The sequence below is a fragment of the Aythya fuligula genome, chromosome 17, assembly GCF_009819795.1.
Source record: "Aythya fuligula isolate bAytFul2 chromosome 17, bAytFul2.pri, whole genome shotgun sequence".
NCBI lineage: Eukaryota > Metazoa > Chordata > Aves > Anseriformes > Anatidae > Aythya > Aythya fuligula.
The window spans coordinates 12,923,127-12,943,501 of NC_045575.1; the positions used below are offsets into that span (position 1 = coordinate 12,923,127).

Genomic DNA, 20,375 nt, shown 5'->3' on the forward strand with positions numbered 1-20,375 from the left:
CGAAGTATTATCCAGCTGACTAACTTTAAATTCTAACAGTAAAACCAAACTTTGTTTAACCATGATGCAGAGCCACATTAAGAAGTGAGATTAAAGGATGATGTCAAGCCCCAGCAACTTTAAGGAGTGAGAACCATCAGTGATTCCTTACAAATACCGAGGATACTTTCCATGCTGTTCTACTTACTGTGAAGGTAGTCTGCCAGGTCACCACCATTGCAGTACTGGAAGCAGAACAGAAAGCTCAGTTAATGCAAAGCAAATTAAGGACTAAAAACTTCAGTGAACTTCACTAGCACTGCAAGCTTATCACAGTATTTAAAAACAATCACATCAGAATATACATTCAGAAACTGGCAGAAAAAAAGCTATTCCAATAGCTTCCTCTTCTGGCATATTCGCCCTACATGTGTACATCCTTGCGCATGCACAGAGAGAAAGACAAAACCAAGAGAGCAGAAAGGTCACCGCTTGAAGACCACCAGGAAGCTGACTAAGGAAAATCTGGGAGCAGCCATAGCTGAAAACTGAAATTCCCTACATTATGTTCCACATCACTAAGGAAAGGTCAACAGACCTCAGAGCAAAGACTGCAGAAGAAAGAAAACATACAAAAATCTTTGCAGCTATACTGTGTGAATAAAATGTTCTTTCCATGAATCTTTGAAGCAGATACTATCCCGTAATGCTCATTCGACCCTTGAGGTAAGGCATCCAACTGATTAAACCTCTGCCAGCATGACCTTCTAACAGCAGCAATATAAAGAAATCCCACTGCTATCTTCATCCACACTGTTCCAGTTCTCAAAGGTATGCAGCTGCATATTAGATTAGCAAAAGCATTGCAGGTGAGACTGAGCAGAAAACACTTCTTGTCTAATGAACTGGTCTGCTTAATCCAAGTTAAAGATGAAAAAAGTTGAAAAAACGATAGACACTCACCTCCATAACCAAGTAGACAGAATTTGCCATCTCCTGGGGAAAGAGAAAACAAAGATTTATGCATCAAAATATTTCACACACACTACAACTGCTGTATTCCTTTTTAAACAGTTGAACTCTTCTCTACAAGATAGGCTTAAGAGAGGGAATGAACTTCCTTACAGATCAATTCCTGGAGGGTCACTTACTTTTTAAGAATAGGGTATCTCACACCAATTGAAGTACACTATTCCTTTCTCAATGTGCACCTGTTTAACAGAGCAAATCTGCTATATTGTGGCTTAGATCTTCGTGTTCCTTCCTGGCTCTTGGGATTACCAGCAGAACACACTGCAGATGCTGGTACGTTATTATCTTAGAGTCTTAATCGTTTCCACATTTAACACTGCCCTTTACAGCAGCTATTCTGCATGAGCGGCTCTAGTCTGAATGAAATGATAAGAGCAATGCAACTTTGGGACCTGCATTTCAACCCCCACGGATGAGAGGTGCTTAAGAGCTCCGTCCACCTTGGATTTCATGGAGGGAAAGAAAAAAAAGAAAGATCTCAGCTGCCTTCAAGCTCAGAATGTTTGGCTATGCCACAGGGATACGACTAAGATGTTTCTGAGGACGTTTCTGAGGAACCATGCACAGCTGGGCCCTTGCTCCATTCGAATAACATTACGCAGTGGGAAGTCAATGCTTAACTGGCTGAGGGGTGCTCAGGCCGTCATTTTAGGTCTCACGTACAACCAACAGCACACATCACAACTGTCCATCTGACAGCATTGACACAGGTCAAAAACGTAACACCAGCCAACCAGTTCCTACACACGCGTTAACAGAGCACCAATGAAGCTAGGAGCCTGCTAGTAGTGGTAGCTGAAGCTTTCTGCATGATTATGCGGTCGACACCGACGAAGTTCAGACCAAATGCTTGTCTTCCCAAATGTGGTACTGTGCTGTGGTGTTTCTTCCAGTCCTGAAAGTTATCCTCAGCCCTAGCTCATCATCTCCCCTGGCTCCCTGGGCACTGGAAGCATGTGCTGGGTGGCATACTCTACAAGCACACCCTACTGCAGAGAAGAGCCCCCCAAGCCCACAGCACCCAGCAGCAGGAGCTCCAGGGGCTGTGAGCAGCACGCTGCCTTAGCAGAGCTGCCTAACCAGCAGCAGCAGAGAGCAGATGTGCAAACAGACAGATGTTTCAGCCCCAGGTAGACCAAGAGCATCTAAATCCTCTTGAACCCAAGCAAGAGAGGAGCAGATCCACTACAAAGAAGCTCGTATGCTAAAAGCCCTTCCTAAATGCAAGGCCAAGTCCCGGCCAGGAGCAGGCAGCAGTTACCTGGCTGCAGAGAAGCACTGAAAGCAACGGTGGAGCAAAAGACTTCGCTGCATTTCCATAGCTGCAGGGCAGCATGCCTTTACTTACAGGCTGTTTAGACACCTGCCTGCCTGATTCCCCTTCACAGCCCCACTACAATTTCAAAGAGCCCCACACCATCCTTCCAGCATTTCAGTTTTCCAGCAGCCTTCACTGCCTGCTCTCAGCTCCTTTCATCTTGCTCTGCACGCCGGACTACCCGGACCAAACCCACCTCTGCAAGTGCCTGGAGCTCTGCCTGCCTCCCATCACCTCTCCTGCAGTTCTCCTGACCTCACGGCATGGGACACAGATGCTAGCAGGCTGGCTGGAAGAGTGCAGAGGGCAGGGAGACAAAGTCCATGCCCCATGAAAGGCACCAGGCACAGCTGTCCGCAGCCACCATCCCCCAGGAGATGCATGTGAGCACTTGCAGCCCCATTGCCTCATCTCCCACAGCTCCCCCAGCAGGACGGGCTCACCAGAGCCAGGGCTGGTGCTCCCTGCTCTCACAGCTGCTCTCACCAGCTGAAATTTTGAAGGTCTCCTCGTTTGTCCAAAAAACAGTTCCCTGGGACGCTTCAAGAGTGCATTTGTTGTATTTTCACCCGTGGTAAGCACTGCTTTAACTAGGCCTTACTTTCCCATGGCTCCACTTAAAGGCAGCACGTGTTATCTCCTCCCACACGTGCTTCAGATGCAGCGACCGGTGCCCAGTCCTGCCCCATCTCCTAGTGCCGCAGCCCTGCTCGCACACACGCGGCAGGGACACGCGGCCCCACGCATGGCTGCAGCCCCTCGGCTGTGCCTGCAGGCCACGGAGCTGGGCACAGGGCAGCTTCCAGGCACGGAGGAAGTTTCTAAAGCAGTGCTTGCAGCCTGCACCGAGTTCATCTCTGCCACTGCCACTTTGCAGAGCCAAGTCTTGCTGAACGTGCTGGAGTCACAGCAGCTCAATACCAATAACCCATTAATATGTACAGTGCCAGCAGGGCACTAATATGTTGTTGCCTGTATAGAAAATGAGGAGGAAGTTTAGCTTAGACAAGCTAAATCCAAAAGATATTAGTAATAACTTCTCAGTTATTAGCTAAGAGCTAATGTACACTGTGTAGCTTGGTTGTTTTTCCTCTGTACGTTATTTAAAGACTCTGCAAACACACATCATAAAGCAAGTCATTGATTTTTGGCAGTAATGTGCACAGTGACGGGGTTAAATAAGGACCCAGGCAGGCAGGGGAGATTCTCTGCCCGACTGCCCTAGCAACAAAGCCACCCTGCTGCCTGCTGCCTGCATCTGCCCAGCCCAGGGCCAAGAACCAGGGGCAGCGCCTGATGGCAGCTGGAGGAAAAGGTGGCTCCCCCAGCCCCCCGCTGGCAGCGGCACCCTCTGCCATCCTCATCGCATCAGGAACCCTTCTCCGCTGATTAAGGTTAACACAGGCCTCACCAAACTTGTCTTCAGTACCCCCTGTGCTGGCGGAACTGAAATCGCCTTCCTGTAATTTGGAAAAATGCCTGCAAGGGAGAACTGGAAGCGTGGCATTCGCCAGGGCTCTGTGTAAATTCACGAGCAGCAGGTACCACTGCAAAACAGAACTGGTGCCCAGACCCAACTCCAACACCAGATGCATTTATTTCAGAGGGGTGTTTGGCAGCAGTATTTTGCCATGACTGTCAACCCCTACAGACCAGTAGCTGCTGGCACCAGTGAGTGCCCTGCTGGAGCCCACCTTCGCATTTCGGGGCTCACCTCCCAGGTAGAGCAGTAGGAATTTTACCACCAAACTAAACATTTATTTAAGGAAGGGCCTCTGAAACAAACTCGTGTTTGGAAAAAGCCTTCAGCCAATAGCTTACTGTGGCTACAAAGGAAACAGACATCTAAAGAGACTTCTGGTTTTTCAAATGGGCTGACTGACTTCTCCCATACCAACTGAGCAGCAGAAACTAGTTTTTTCCTTTTTTTAATCCTTCCACAGGCCTTACTATTTGTTAATGAACAGACCAAGGAAAAATACACCGAGCCAAACTTTGCAGGCCAGCCGTCTCCCTAAAGAAACGAGATGCCCGACCCACCCGTTCCCACATCAGAAAGAAGAACAACATTACGATTTGCTGTATTTCTGCAGAGGCTTATGTCCAAGAAGCGCTGCAGACAATCTGTTCTGGACTCCCACCCGCACGTGGCAGCCCCTGCAGCCCAGGCCAGCCCTGCCACTGCGCAGGGAGCGGCGCAGAGGCGACCCCCTGACTCCTCTCATCACGACGCAGCAGCAGAACCCTGACTGTGCTCTACAGCAGCACCGACGGCCTCTGCCAGAGGCATCAAGCTGATAATTAATCAGTCTGGATCGCTGCCTGACTCGCAGCTCATACAGCAGAGGCCTCAGCGCTGAAGTTACAACTTAATTGAGTGTAAAAACAGGCAACAGGCTCTACTGCCTACAAGTAACACATCTGCTGATGGAGGAAAAAGAAGAACTTCATTCAGGAACACAGCAGCGATCACCCCAGGACAGCGCTCTGTTAAAATCCCTCACTGAGGCACTGAGGGATGGGGTTAGGGGTGTTACGACGCAGCAGTCCTGTCTCCAAAGCGTTCTCTCCGCCCATACTGGAAGGTGGCATGATCCTCTTCTTGGAAAGCCTGTGTTTAGGTGTGTCCAAAGGGAAACATCTGGGTGTACCCGCAGTTAGTCATCCTCCTACCACAGCTTAAAAAGTCCACGAGAGGAAACTTCCTCAGAGCAATCCTCCCCTGCACTCTGCCCCAGCACCTAGCCTGCTACCAGATTTAGAAAGATGCTCAGGAAGGAAAAGCGTTTAATTACACAGCGCTCCACAACCCTCGCAGCACTGCTGTATTTCCACCCATCCGTGTGGGACCAACATTGTAACAGATGCTGGGGTATGAACTTGGCAAAAAGCAGCTCCCACCTCACCTAACTCATCTCTAGGAGAGCTGGGGGAGCAGGAGGAGGACTCAGATGAGCACCGCCCTGCCCTGCTGCTGCACCCCGTGCTGCACACCGCTTGGCTGGCACGGCTGCTCGGCAGAGGTGTGGGGACTCAAGTGCTCAGAGCTGTTCTTGTTCCTCTCCTGCAGAGAAGCACACGGCTGCGCGTTTCCTTAGCCTCCCCCGGTGAGATTCCTGTCCTGCACCCCCAGGAAGATCCCCGTGTGCTGCCTGACAGCCCAAGCAGCGCCCGCAGCAGCTGCTAAGGGAAGATAATTGCCACAGAGACCTGCGTGAGCACGGCCAGGCCTCACCGACTGTGCCACCCAACAGAAGCACAACATGAAGCCCGGAGTCCAACCTGGCAATGGAAGATAAAGGTGACACCAACTGAAAGCTAAGCTCTACTGCTTTGAGGTTTTTCTGTTTGTTTGTTTTTTAATGCCACTTCCCCTGCTTGCTGCAGCAGGCCCTCAGCACCGAGGCACGCTGCGTCCTCCTGCCCTGCCAGCGGGATCTCACGGAGCTGGTGCCCTTTCGACATACGATCTCTATTTTCTGTTCATCCCTCTTCTGAAAGGGGCACTGGGTTATGCACACCAGCTGTAGCAAACAAACCTTGCTTCACAGGAACCACCTGGAAAAGCCTTTAGCTAACATCGTGGCTCCCAAGCCGGCTGGGCTCGGGGACAGAACCTGCTGTTCTCAGAAGCACGTTTCCGAGCAGTAATGCCTCTCGGGGTTATTTCACTCTGGCCCAGAGCTTGGCTCGAGCAGGTTAACCTCTGAAGAGGAAAACTTTCATGCTATGCAAGGATTATCTCTTGACGCAACGATCTGAACGGAAGCAAGATAAAAGACAATAGTAACATTAGTAGGAATTGTGGCAGCACCTACCAGCCTTCACCCTTAGCAGAACAGATCTAAAGCAAATAGCTAGATATTCATGTGGCTCTCGACCTCACACAAAGAAAAACATCTCAGAGCCTATTGTGCTTCTGTTCCCTTGCCCTGCTCCTTCTCTTCACTCCCTCTGAACCTTGCTGATAAAGAACTCAGGAACACTTCAAACAGTTCTTTACTCAGGAAACAATTAATTCGGATGAAGAAAGAAAAGAAGTACTCGTTTGCCACAATACAATCTCTTCTCTGCATAGACACGGCGTCACAAAGTGCTTCTTACACCCAGACGAAGCTGTAAGGCCAGACAAAAAAGCACGTTTCAGGACAGTTCGCTGGGATTCACGCCGTGCAGGCAGCGAGGTCCTGCCCCAAAGGGAGTGAGCATGGCATAAGCAACAAGTGCTCACCTTCCTCTCGTGCACGGGCTACGCTGCAGGGCAGAAACTTGGGGCTGCAGTAGCAGTCGCACACGCACAGCCTGGTAGATGGGATGCGAACAGCAAATGCCATCGTGCCACAGCCCACTCAGTATCCTTGCCTGTTTTGGCAGATCCAGGCCCAGTAATAAAACCTGCTGCTACTGTCTGGAAAGTGTTACAGCGAGCTGTGCGGAGTCAGCAGATCTGTGAATTCCCAAGGGAACGAGGGCTCCCAGTGTCCTCACACTGACCCTAAGCGTAAGAGGCAAGGCCCAGAGAGGACTGACTTCTGCAGCAGCTCTCAACTACGTTCTGCTTCCTACAGACCTGAGAGCTTGCTCCAGGATTTGGAGCACCAGGCAAGATACAGGGCAAGCAGAAGGGAGGTCCTGCAGTGCAGAAGGAGTTTATGGCCACCTTGCTGAACGTGAATTTTTGTAGGCTCCTGAGAACAGCAATGCAAAATGCTACACCCCCATTCCAGGCACTACAGCATTCTCTGCTTATGAAGCAGAACCGTTTTCGGGATGGTCATGCTTCAGTGTGGATTACAAACAGCAGGAAAGCTGTCCTCTGGTTCTGCATGGGCTGCAGGAAGGGAGGGAAAGTACTTCCCATACAATCACATCCCCCTAGCAACAGTCCTGAAGTCCAACTGTGTGACCGTAAAAAATGAACAAGGCACCGTCACGTCCAGGGCCTTCGCGCGTGCCAGCCAGCTAACACCACTGCAGGCAAACGGCAGGATGGCTTCTTCAAGAGACCCGAAGGAACTGCACCAGCCCCTGCCACTAACACGGGCTTTCTGCAGCTCCCTTTGGACCAGGAGCTGCACCTCTCTCCTGCCTGCAGTGCCATGGCCCCACCGGTGGCTGAATGACGGGCGACTCCCATGCTCGCGAAGTGCCCCGACAGGAAGATGCGGCCGTCCTGCAGGGGCACGCCGAGCCTCTGCAGAGCAAACACTGCAGCAAGCCCGAGCTGAGCTGACGTTAACCACGGAAACCGAAAGGCAGGATCACTGTCATGAGAGGAGAGAGGCAAAGCAGCAGGTTCAACAAGTCACAGAGCTTCGAGGCGAGACCGGAGACGTGCGCCACAGCAAATTAAAGACTCTTGCTGCGGGGACACTGAGGAGCAGTCGCTTCTTACAGCGCTGTCTGGGGGCAATGCTGTGTCACCCGTGCTGCTGGTGACAGCACACAGACCCGGCTGGCCAGCTCTCAGGGAAGCCCCAGGACCTCTGGGCACGCAGTGCAAGGCTGGCTCCTGCTGCACAGCCCAGCAAGGATGAGAGAGTGGAGAAAAGAGCAGCAGAATCCCAAAGAGTCGGGACTTGCTGCCATGCACCCCTTTGCTAACAGAGGGCTAAGACCTGGGAGCTTCTTTGAACTAAAGCATCTCTCTGCAAGTGGCAATGCATTATGTTAATGCTGTCAGGAGAAGTGGCTTCAAAATCCTGAGAACAATGATCCAAATACTCTAGATCCAATTTGAGTTTCTGTATTTATTCCTCACCTCCTTTGCATATCACAGTCATTTTATTAAGGGTGCATTTAAGGTTTGTCTCCCCATTACCTCAGGGTCAGTCACGCACTGCAGCGGAATCCCCGCACCCCGTAACGCTGCCTTGCACGAGCCTACACAAAGCACAGGAGCAGTGCTGTGGGTCGAGGCAGGCAGCAAGGCAGGCTACAAGGACAGGCTTCTCCACAGACCTGGCACCGCGCCGAATGCTGCTGCTGGCATCGTGCTCGCTGAGCCAGCCTCGCTTACCGAGACACGCTCAAGTACCAGCGGAGCCACGCAGACTGAAGCTGGATTTTAGAGCCAGTGAGTGCAGTTGTGAACAGCGTGGGTGTGTTTGGGATTTGCCATCACGAAACCTAATCTGATATCCCGCAGGAGGTTTTTTTTTTTTTTTTTTTTTTTTAAATATGCAACTGTGGGAATTAGAGGCCCAACCCCCACTTGGTTTCCTATGGCAGATGCACGAGCTGGCCTTTGCCAGTCTTCTTTCATATTCATTTATTTCATACTTCATTTACCAGATTTAGGAAAGCACGTATACACCATCACAGCACAGAGGTTCTAGATCAAGGAATTTAAAGAAAAAAAGTGAGTTTTCATTCAAATAAAAATTATCTTAATTTATTATGAAAAAAAATCCAGTTACCAGAAGCCAGGTACCACGGGCTTCAATCTGCAATATTTCTAAGACAAAGAAAGCAGAGTATGTCTGAGCAGGCTGGCTACAACCGCCAGCTGAATTAAGCATACGCGTATGTGTCAAACACAAAAAAGCCTCCAAAAAGAAAGTTACTGAACTGCCCCGTTGTGCGTGCAGGGTTATCACAAGGCACAGACCCAGCAACAAACCACAGGCTTTAAGCTGCTGAGCGGCCCCATCTGGGCTCAGCCTCACACCGCCTCACGCCTGGGGCAGCAGCCCCCGTGCTGCGGGCATGGAGCTGCCGGGAGGCCCATCTGCTCCTGGACACGGGGATGCTTCGCGAAATAGGAGCTCTGATGGCTTGAAATTCAGCATCTTTCACTGCCCACAACTGAAGCGTGCTGCCTGGCTGATGGCTAGCATGCCAGCTGAGCTGACCTAATTCCTCCTGTTACTCTGATGCTAGGAGACAAGCCGGGTGTTCTCGCAGCCAGACTGAACGTTGTTGCCTTCAGCAGCCAGCGATGCAGGATTTGATTCATTTCTCTCAATCCCCCACCTTGAAACAGCCTCAGACATCAAAGCCAAGGCAGCTTTGAGATCCTCACTTTGCGTGCGGAGAGCATCCTTCCACATTTACAGTGGTATTTAAGGCCTCACATCATAAAGCAGGCGGCATCCCGGTTAAAACACCTCTTTGCTATACTCTAAGCACAAAGAGGCCCTAAAGCTATCTGTTGGCAAAGATTTTTATTGGATTCTGCTGTGGACATTTATTTCTCAGGGAGGAGCCATAACATCTGGCAAAGATAATTAAGACAGCTTCTCTTAAGTAAAGTAGATTTAACTGCTCCACACCTGAGAAACGCTGCTGCCTTGGAAGACCACCCCACTGATCTCTCTTTTCCATCAGGTTTGCCATTTCATTGTGCTACACGAACACAAGTGAAAGCAATAAAAAAAAAAAATAAAAAATCCCCCAACAATGATAAACCCACACGCAAAAGTTTTGAAACAAACCCACAAAAACCCACCCTTGTACTCCTGACTGGGCAGATCAAAGACCACCAGCTCTGCTGACCACCCCGGGCTCAGCTTTTCACTCCCTGCTGCCTCGTGCTGAAGGCTGTCTGCCTGACAGAAGAGCCGTGTCCTCTTCAGAGGAGCAGAGCTTCTCTAGCAGCTTGCCCAAACCAAGGGAGGCATCCAGCTCAAACTCCTGCCTTCAGCACTGCCCTTACCCTTGCTGTTTGCTAGTCTGACCATTGTGCAAAGGCTTTTTGGTTGGTATCAACACGTGGGACAGCATGGGGTGCAGAAAAGAGAGGAAAAAGGAAGACACATGAGAGTGAATTAATTACCCTTAATTCTCTATACCCTCTCAAGCATTGAGCTGAGCCTCTGCAACACACACTTTGATTGCAATTTCCTGTTTTAGGGTTGAGTCCAATCCCGTCTCAAAACCAACAGGGTTTTGGTCTGGACCTACAAAAATTTGGAAGAAATTCGAGCAATGGTTCTCCGTCTGAATTCAGCCCCAGTCAGCCATTGCTCGGGGACATTCTTCCCCTGCCAACACAATTAGAAAGCCCCTCTTCCCGTCTGCCTCCCAAACCTCTACCTCCTTGCTTCATCCACTTGAAGCAACTGCATTCAGTCACCACAAGGACTCGAGCAGTGGAAATTTTCATGATGGAAACACGGATGAAGGCCAAAGAGCAGCAGTGTGAACAGCACCTCAGCCGCTACCAGAGCCCTGCCGTCCAAGCGAGCACACCTGCCTACCAGTTTCCAATTACTCCTGGGAAACATTCCTTCATCTGCCATTACAGCCTGAGTAATGCTACCTTCCAGGGCAGCCTCAGAGCCATTAACCTTCCACATCGCTGGCTCTGCCGTGACATCGCCACCACGTGCGAAGGACACAGGTATGTGCTTTGCATACAGGATGAGCAAACCAGGGATGACCATTTCAGAAATGCAACAAGGCCACTCCCTCTAAAAAAAGCTCACTGACTCCTCTAAGGTCTATATTTAGTGGTCAACATTTGCTAGACATTTGTCACCTGCGCAGTGGAGTACCCAGCTAACGAAGCCAAGATCAGATAGAAATGTAAGACGATAAAATATAGTATAAAATACTCTACTTGCCATAAATGTAGCTACTTCAATTCATTTAACTCTCAGGCCTCACCCTACAAGCTTTCTGGCAGAGAACAGATGGATTTTCCATCCTCTCCCCCTTCTAGCTCTAAATTAGGCCAGCCCAGCCTCCAGTAACAGCGACAGCCTCCAGCAGATGCGAGGATGCTGACAGAGCAGGACAGCAGGCTCCCCATTCTCGGCCGCAGCACAAACAGGAGGAGGATTGCCGGATTGCCTGGCAGTGCTCAGAGGAGCCTGCACCTCACACCCACTCAGGAGGCAGCTTGCCAGCCTCACTCAGGGATGGAATTAAAACAGGATTTAACCAGGCAGTCTGCCTGACCTCAGGAGCGTGATCTCCCAGGCACAGAGTGCCTCCTGATTCATCCCAAGCATCCCCATGGAGCCCCGTGTCCCCTGCGACACGGCACCTGAACGGCAGTGCCCGAGGAGGAGGAGATCCTGCGTTAGGTGGCACGAGCAGTGGCAGGAGGGAGGTGACGCTGCAGCAGCACTGATTCATCCCCCCCAGCAGATTAGCAAAGCACCGCAGCAGAAGTGAGCGGTGCTGGAGGGCACAGAGGACGCTGCTGCTCACGGAGCTGTGCCAGGGGACACGAGATGGGGACTGGCAGCTAAAAGCTCTGTGTCAGAGCAGGATGGTGCAGGGAACACAACAGCACGTGGCAGCCCAAACAGCCAGGATCCTACTGATCACCGGGACTTTTATGGAAAGCAGCAACAGAATGAGCCTGTTGGTACCTGGCCCCAAGGACGAGCCCAGGGCACCTGATCCTTCAGCCCAAGAACCTTTGTCCTGCCACCCCAATCCTTGGGTACAAGGAAAACTGCACTGCAAGGACTCCCTGGTCTCTGTCCACTCTTTGGGAGCTCGAGGTGATACAGTCACCCCAGCAGACATGTTTTTGGTGAGACTTCACTGCACGAGTGATTTAAGCATTCCTCTGAGCTCATTCCCAGCTGATGAGCACAACCAGCCAGCTCGACATTAAATTATGGAAAGCAGACCCTCGGGTAACCGGGGCTGAAATAGAAACTCAGCAGTTCCGTGCCCTATGTGGTGTTAACGACTGCATTTCTACTTCCCACCCATGGGGGGGGAAAAAAAACAACAACCAACAATACCCACAAAAGCAGTCATGGCCGGGCTGTTTTAGGAAGCTCAGATCACAACACACAACCAGGGAAGATGTGCTGGTAAAGCAATTCTTCTGCCCAGGTCATGCAGGAAAACACTTTTTTTTTTTTTTTTTTTAATATCTAAAGCATGATTTATGTCCACAAGTAGAGGATTTTCTGCAGGCCTTGAGCAGCTGGGCTAGGGTTGCTTTGCTCTGCAGTACTGGAGTAAACCTGCCCCAGCACCAACACAGTTACACGTAAGATCTTTACTTGGCACCTATTTAACCAAGCTTCCTGGTGAAAGAACAGCACGGGGGGAGGAATCTTTCAGTGTCAGCATGCACAAAGAGCTGAGCTGGTTTTGAAATCCGTGTTCTAAGAAACCTTTCCCAAACCAAAACCTCATACAATGGAAGTGAACATTTCCTTGTTGTCCCTGATTTCCACCTCAGAAACAAGATCTCATTCAGCTGTCTTCAAAAACAGTAAAAACCCTCCTGGTCTCCAGATGTCTCTCTGGACTCTTGCACTCCTCTGGACCACTGCAGCCTGGAAGCCCCAACTCTAGCTCCCCTGCAAGCCAGAAGTTGTTCAGTAGCAACTAACACACCCTGCACATGGAAGGTTTTTACTCTATGCCAAACAACTCCTGTGCCCAGGAAAGATCTGCAGCACAACTCCGTACAGACACTAAATGTGTAGTACTTTTAGGAAAGCAATAACACGTGATTTATCCTCCCCTTGAGCAGGGGTTGTCTCATTAGGCTCCTAGACTATTCACAATATCTCTCATTAATACATGAGCACATAATAATGGGAATATGCATATTTCATTTTGTGAGCCATTCTCATTTAATGATGCTGCTCTTAGGACCCTGGTGAGGGGATCTATAAAAGCCCAGACACCACACTTCTCTGCATTAAACATTCACCAGGATCATTTATTCCTGGTAAGTGTCTTATTTTGTCACTGTATATGAGACAGTACCACAAAGACCTATGAAACAATAAGGAACACAGCAATTTTCTACAAATTGAAGGATAAAATACATGTGCAAGGGTGTGAGCTGCTGTCAGTACTAGGTATCAGCTCTGCAAGTGCCTGTCTGGGGGCAAATCTGGCATCACATCAAAAATCTTGATGTATGGGGCCTGGTTAGCATTAGCTTATAACTAGGAAAATGGGAACGAGAGCGTTGCTGGGTGTAATCGCTCGCTTACAGCCTCTGTGGTTTTGGCAACCATTTCCTTGTGTGTAAGGACGATGCAAGTAAAAGTTCAAGTCACTGCTGAGAGGAGGTGCAGAGGAAAGACAGACAAAATGCAACATTGAGATTCACAGGAGCCATTTTTTCCTTTTTGCTCTCTGATGTTGTAAGAGCAGAATAAACCTCTTCACTTTCAGAAAGCCTAGAAGGTAAGGGTTCCCACGGCACTCTGAAGGGTAAACATATATACATCTATGAACGAAGCATCTTTTTTTTTTTTTTTTTTAAACTCTTCTTCTGAAAGGAGTCTTTTCCACAAAGTAAGGAAAGGATGGCAGAAGGCAGACTTCTGCAGAACTGCACTGCTACCTCTGCAGATAGTTTGTTTACTCGTACAACTCCTGAACACAGAACAGGGCCAAACACCAGGCACCACACACACAACCTCTGCAGGTGCCTGATTACAGGCCAGCTTACACCAGAGGGGATTCCACACCCTGGTAACATCCCTACTCACAGGGTAAGTCACCTCACTTTGTCCAAGAAACCAAATTGCCCAGGTCATACACAGAGCGTCTGACAACGCCGGTAACTAAATGCACACTCGGGCATGCCCTGAGCACAGGGCCGGTCCCAAGTTTCTGGTTCGTGGCATCTTACACAGCCTCTTGCAAATACCTCACCAGGCCATGCTGCTATACACAGAAGTTAACTAAAGCTCATTTGCCATCCCATGAGGAGAAAAATGCACTGCTGCAGTTATGAAGTCATTCCTTTTGCAGGAAATATCTTTGAGCTGCTTCCTATCAGGCAGCTACTTGAAGCAAGGAGAGTTTAACACAACACACAGGTTTTGAAAGATGTGCAAGAAGTAAATCCAGCACTGTAACACTTCATACAAATGCACACTACAGAGGAAGACAGAAGCAGCCACTTGCCCTCTCAATGGAGAAGTTACAGAATAAGCACACTTAGGCATGCAGGGAAGGAAAATTAAAAAAAAAAAAAAAAAAAAGAGATCCTAAAGCCTGGGGTGGCCTGTGCTCAGAGGGAGCTTCTGCAGCCCTGTGCTTCTCTGCAGGGTGCATCAGGCCAAAGGCAGTCACTGCCCTGTGACTCTGCAAGGCCAGCTCTGCAGGGTGGTTTGGGAGCAGAGAACAGGTGGCCTCCCACCCAAAGGGCATTTCCAAGAAGCGATCCTGTTCCCAGTGGCCTCACCTCCCTCCCAGAGAACCTAAAATCCCCCATGTCCACCCGCCTCCAACAAAAACAACGCCAGGCACTTGGTGCTTTCCAGGAACCTGACCCCAGCGGCCCCCTGCAGCACCTGGCCGTGACCCTGTCCCCAGGGACAGGGGCACAGGGGAATGCAGCCCCCCAGGGCCACAGAGCCAGGGCGACACGGGCAGACTACAACACCCAGGAGGCACCGCGACCAGGCTGCACCGTGCTGCGGGTGACGTGGGGCCGCCCGAACCAATCCATGCAGAAGGAGGAATGTCAACAAACATGGGCCTCGTGACACCAGGGACACGGCAGGCAGCCCCCCGGCACGGGACCGGTGGCTACCGGGGTCTGGCATGGGGTCCTGGGCCCCCAAAACCGACAGCCATCACTTGCCAGTGTGAGGCCTCGGGGTAAACAGCACTGCCGACAGGCTGCCTCCAGCCCCTGCCTCCACAAACAGAAGGACTCCACTTCATGCTGTTATATCCTGCAGTGTTTTTCTTAAAAAGCATCACTAATGCTGGAGAAAAAAAACTCACGCCACCAGGCCACGCAGCAAGTTAACCAGAAACTCAAGGAAAAAAAAGAAATGTCACTGGAGAACTTGGGTTTCAGAGTAGATCAGTTTTAGCCCCTTAGATTAGTCCTTCAGAGCTGACTTCGAAGGAAAAAGCAGCTGTGGGAAACCACAATAATCTAAAAACGTCTGCTGCAATTTTTAAACACTTACTGATTGCCACAAGGACAACAGAAAAATGCAAATGAAAATCCTCAGGAACCAAAGGCAATCATATGCTACAAAGTCACGGTCACACTATTTCTACATTGTCTAGGAAAATTAAGTTTTCTTAGGCATATCCAGACCCATGGAAGAAAAATAAAAGGCGGGTGTGCCCAGAGTAACTCCTGTAATTTTATTTTATTTCTGATGTTTTGAGAACTCAAGAGCTTCCAGCACAAACATACTCACCACACACTGCATTTGTATCCTGGGAACAGGAGCTCCCACCTCAGCTCCCAGCTGCCTAAGTTTTATTGTCCAGAGCACAATTCATACACGAGCTGCTTAGCCATCTTTGTCTACCTTTCCATAACTTATGAGGAGACTTTTTTCTCAGAAATATATTTGATAACAAATTGTTAAATTACAAACTGTTTAAAAAAACAAAAACAAAACCAAACAAAACTCCAACAATTCCATTCAACCTCTCCCAAATCTAGAAAGCTTTGCCATAAATGAATGTATTTACCTGGAAGTCATACAAGGCAACGATGTTTTCATGTTTCAATTCCTAGAAAAAGTAAAACAAAGACAGTAAGTTAGGAGCAACAATGGACATAGAGAACAAAGACTGAAGAAAAGGACTCTGTCTGCCTTTACCTTCAGGATTTTAATTTCCTTGCCCAGCAGTGTCTGTGATTTTGCAAGGTTCTTCTTGTTAATGCATTTCACAGCTACTTCCAGCTCAGGTTTCTGAAAGTGAAGAAGCGCAGATGTAATTCAGAGCTAGATGCCAGTTTCACCATAAATGTAGGCTGGGATAAGCGGCCTCTGAACAGGCTGCGAACACTACAGAAAGAAGCGTCCTGCAGCACCACAGAAGGCCCCGGTGCATATCCCTCACTTGTTCAGACTTGCCCTCTCCTGAATTACGCTCGCCAGACCGAGGATAAAATCCCAAGGTTCGGGTTTTTCTTATTACTCGATACGCCGGTTATCCTCTTATTTAATCGCTAGAAATAAACACGCCGCGGGAGCCGCGGCTTATCCCAAGCCCTGAGGATGGGAAATCCAGCGCAGGGTGGCTCTCCCTGGAGGGTGGCTCTCCCGGTACGTCCCCGGCTGTCAGGGCCGAGGCGGGGGGAGCCCGAGCTCGGCAGAGGCAGCTCCCAGCGGCACCGGGCCCAAGTTCAAGGGGGGGGGGGGGGGGGGGGGGCGAAAAATAAAAATTAATAAAGAGGAGGAGAAGAAGAGCTCGTTCACCTCTTTGTGCCTGCCTTTGAAGACGACGGCGAAGGCTCCGTGCCCGATCAGGTCCTTCCTGCTGAACTCAAACTTTCCCACCGTCTCCATGGCGCTGCCGGGGCGAACTTCGCGGCTGGGAAGCGGCGGTGGCGGCGATGCGGGAGCTCCCTGGCACGGGCCGGGTCTCCCCCGGGCCTGCCCCGCTGCCGAGGGCGGTCAGGAGCTGGGTGCCGGCCGGCGCGGGGCAGCCCCGCTGCTGTCAGCCCCTCGGCAGCTCGGCGTCTGGCTCCTCCGCCCGCCCTCGCCTCCGTCCATGGGCTGCCTCTTCCTGCAGCAGGGCCGGGCGCCGCTCATCCTCGGCGGCGGCGAAGGAGCCGGCTGCTCAGCGGCGGGCCCTCCCCGCGCCCCGCTCGGCACGGACCGGGCTCCGCTCCCCGGGGCGGCCGCTTCGGGCGCCTCTCCCCGTGCCGAGCCCCGGCCCGGCCCGCCCGGCAGGCGCGGCTTGGCCGCGAGTCTTCAGCCGCGCTCCGCCTTAACGCCGCTGCCACCTTAAGCGCGGAGCCACCTTAAGCGCGGAGCCACCCCGAGGGCCGCCCGCGGCCCGACGCCCCTCCGGGCTCGCCCGCGGGGTCCCCGCCGCCTCCCCGAGCTCCGCCGCCCGCTGCGGGCCCACACAAAGCCCGGCGGAGCGCGGCGCGGCTCGGCCCCACACAGGCCGGCTCCGGCTCCGGCTCCGGCTCCGGCCCCGGCGGCGCAGGCGCAGTGCGCGGCGCTGAGGGGGGGAGCGGCCGGCACGGCGGCGGCGGCCACCTGAGGCGCAGGGGGCCGAGCCCGGCGCGTTTAAAGGCGCCGCCCGCCCCGGCCCTGAGGCACCGACGGGGCGCTGGGTGACCCCCCGCAAGGAGCTGGAAGCCGGGGGGGTTTGTGCTGCCGTCTGCCAGCTGCCCCCCTCCTCCAAAAAAAAAAAATCTTTCAGAAATGTTTCGAATAACTAAGTAGATGTTGAGTTTCCTTCCCCCTCCCCAATAAAAGTCTTATAGAAGTGTTACAAATGGCTAAAAAATAGCGAGTTTTTCAAAATTTACCACAAAAAAGTTGCTAAGGGGGCAGTGTCAGGGCCCCCATACCTCTCTCCCCCCTCCCCAAACAAGTCAGAAATGTTTCAAATGACTAAATAAACACTGAGTTTTTCAAAATTTACCATAAAAACATCTCTGTGGGGGCAGTGGTGGCAGCCTTCTCCCGCTCCGCCCCCCACAATAAAATCTTTCAGAAATGTAAATAACTAAATAAATGGCAAGTTTTTCAAAATTTAATATAAAATCATCCCTGCAGGGGCAATGGCCGGGCGCACCCTGAGACCCCTCTCTTCCACAGGCAGCTTGTGCTGCACACCCTGGGGCCCGCTGCTGCTTCTCTCCGACATCCTCCGAGGGCATCGGAATGGCTCTCAGCCCCACATCCAGGGCCGTTTTCTAGCCCCCACACCCTGTCCCCGTCTGCATCCTTATCAAAACACAAAAATCAGAACACGCTATTCCAGCTGCAGAGACAGCACGCGTCTCGGGTAGCGCGTCTGTTTGTGCCTCGCAGTGTGGGGTTTGCTTTTTGCTCAATCGTGTGGCATCGATCCGTGTTCGGATCCCGGCCCTTTTCCTCTACCCGTAGCTGCCAGGTGGGCACGCGTCAGGGGATGGCATCCAGATGTCGTCAGCTCACCCAAAATGTCATTTTGTCGTAATCTGACAGTGCAAACAAACACAAGGCCGGCCGGCTCTGCAGACATGCAGGGCTGAGGGTACTCAGTGTCATGACGCCCAACAGCTGCAGTTATCGCTGTTTTCGGCAAAAGTGAGGAACAGGCAGCACCTCACAGCGTCAGGCCTTGCTCAAAGGCAGTGTCTGGCTGATACGGTGCCTGGTCTGTGCTCTGTTGCCCTCGTCTGCTAGATAACTCATGTTCAGGTGCTGTTCTGAACTTAAAATGTATCTGGAAAAATGACAGCTTGTCCCAAAACCAGATACAGAAGCCGCAGTGTCTGATCAGTGGTAGTTTGTGCCTCAAACTCCAGCAGAGTTAAGCTTTTAGGGGGAATTGTGCGAGTGAAGGGTATTCTTTATGTGAATTTGCAATGGCCTTCAGTCCAAAACGAGCCTGGTGTATATTTGTGATTTCAGTACTGACAACCCTCAGAATTAAAAACTTATTACATTTTAAAAAACACAATATGCTTAAGCTACTTGTTTGCTGTATCACTTCTAGGCCCATGACATCCACAATTTCAGGCTTCTGTCAATGATCACAAGCGGTTAATTTAAAAATGAACTCAGAAACTAGCAAAATGGCAAACATCACAAAACTTGCAAAACTAGAAAATAAAAAGTAAAGCTACTTGGCAAGTGACAGACACAGGAATTTACCAGCTGTTTCAAAGCTGCTGTCTTTAACACAGAACCTAACAGTTGCAAAAGCTTAAGGCAGGAAGTGAAGAAAATGTTTTGAAACTTCTGAGATAATTTCTAGGTAGGCAAAATCTTGTATCCCCCCTTCGCTGGAATATAGCCAGGGTGCCAGGGCTTGCAAGCCTGCTCTTGCAACAACTGTGGTAAAATCTCTGGTGACCACAGGTGCTTCTGCCTTTGTTTTGCTATCGCAGCAGAGACACACAGTTCTAGTTAGGGCAGAGGAGGAAGTTGATATGAACGCTGTTCAATTGTTCTGTACTGTGTGTGCTTATTTGTTATTTCACGTGCTGATGGCTATGAAAAAAATGTGCAACCTAAACAGATTTTGATTAAACCTGGGTTCTAAGGTAGCTTTTTGCATGCAGTTGCCTGCTTTGCAGGCAGCAAAGTCAGCCTCCTCTCCACTGACATGTATTTTTCTTTTAAGCAAAGTGGATTTGTTTATATGCAGGCCTGGAGGCTCAGTGTGTAACTTTCTAGTGGAAAAAGTTAAACTTCAAAGCAGCACAAGAAATTTGAAGGCACTCAGCGATCACTACAGGGATCAGGACCAAGCTGTACTGGATGCCCTGTGTACACCTGAGGCACTACACGATCTTTGTACTGACAGCTTAACACCTGTAGCAATTAAATGGCTCAAATACATCTTCCAAAAATAGGCTAGTGAAAAGATTTCATCAAATTTCTACAGAGATTTTAAAACTTCGCAAGGATAACTAATAAAACGTAATGCCACTTGACAGCAAATACAGTTTTGAGATGTTTGGAGTGCAGTCTGTAGACACATAGTATTAACAAAACATTTGTTCATGTTGGAACAAAGAAGGCCAACTGAAAAGCTTTTTAATTGAAAGTAGGATTTTTATTTTTTTTTCTCCACTGTGGTTTGCTGATTAAACACTTATGCTCTATCAGTTCTTCCCCAATGTCCAGAATTGTGAGAGATTGTATTTAGGCCAGCATCCAACACATGTAAATTCTGTTCTCCTCTGATAGTCTCCCATTTGTTAATGATGTAAGTACTACCACCAACAGGTATTCAACTGCTTCTCAGATGGAGGCATTCATCTTTAGGGGACAGAATATATAGATCAATTTACTAATGCATGGCTGGGGGAAGATCTGCTGTGATTTATGACGGGTGGAGAACTGTACAAGCATACACCCAGCTGTGGGAAACCTTCGAATATTTTCTTGAAATTCTTTTGCAAGTTAGTGCAACTTTTTGTCATTCACATGTGAAGACAAGCAGTGAGATAGCTGATATCCTGGTGATTCAAATGAAACTCTTTTCCAATATGATGTTTTAATTAGCAGTCATAAATATGTCCATTTCTATCTGCAGGAATCCAAGAGTGCCATCCTCACCTCAGTGCTGCAGAGGTACTGTGTAATTATCTATGACACAATTCTATTCTGTCGAATTGGCTAAAGCAACAGGATTATGAAGGAATTGTGTAAGAACAAGCAAACAC

General features: G+C 50.1%; 1 protein-coding gene across 3 annotated transcripts in view; it reads right to left on the minus strand.

Annotated features, from left to right (window-relative positions):
• ULK1 (unc-51 like autophagy activating kinase 1) overlaps positions 1-16,979 on the minus strand; it is a 78,718-nt gene extending 61,739 nt beyond the window's left edge. For all 3 annotated transcript variants that reach the window (XM_032198856.1, XM_032198857.1, XM_032198855.1), the window contains exons 1-5: positions 16,453-16,979; positions 15,850-15,942; positions 15,719-15,760; positions 943-975; positions 188-224 (exon numbers count right to left, since the gene is read on the minus strand). In XM_032198856.1, the coding sequence (XP_032054747.1) occupies positions 188-224; positions 943-975; positions 15,719-15,760; positions 15,850-15,942; positions 16,453-16,542 (295 nt within the window). In that variant the 5' untranslated portion in view covers positions 16,543-16,979. The remainder of the gene's footprint in view (positions 1-187; positions 225-942; positions 976-15,718; positions 15,761-15,849; positions 15,943-16,452) is intronic.
• Positions 16,980-20,375: the final 3,396 nt, after the last annotated feature.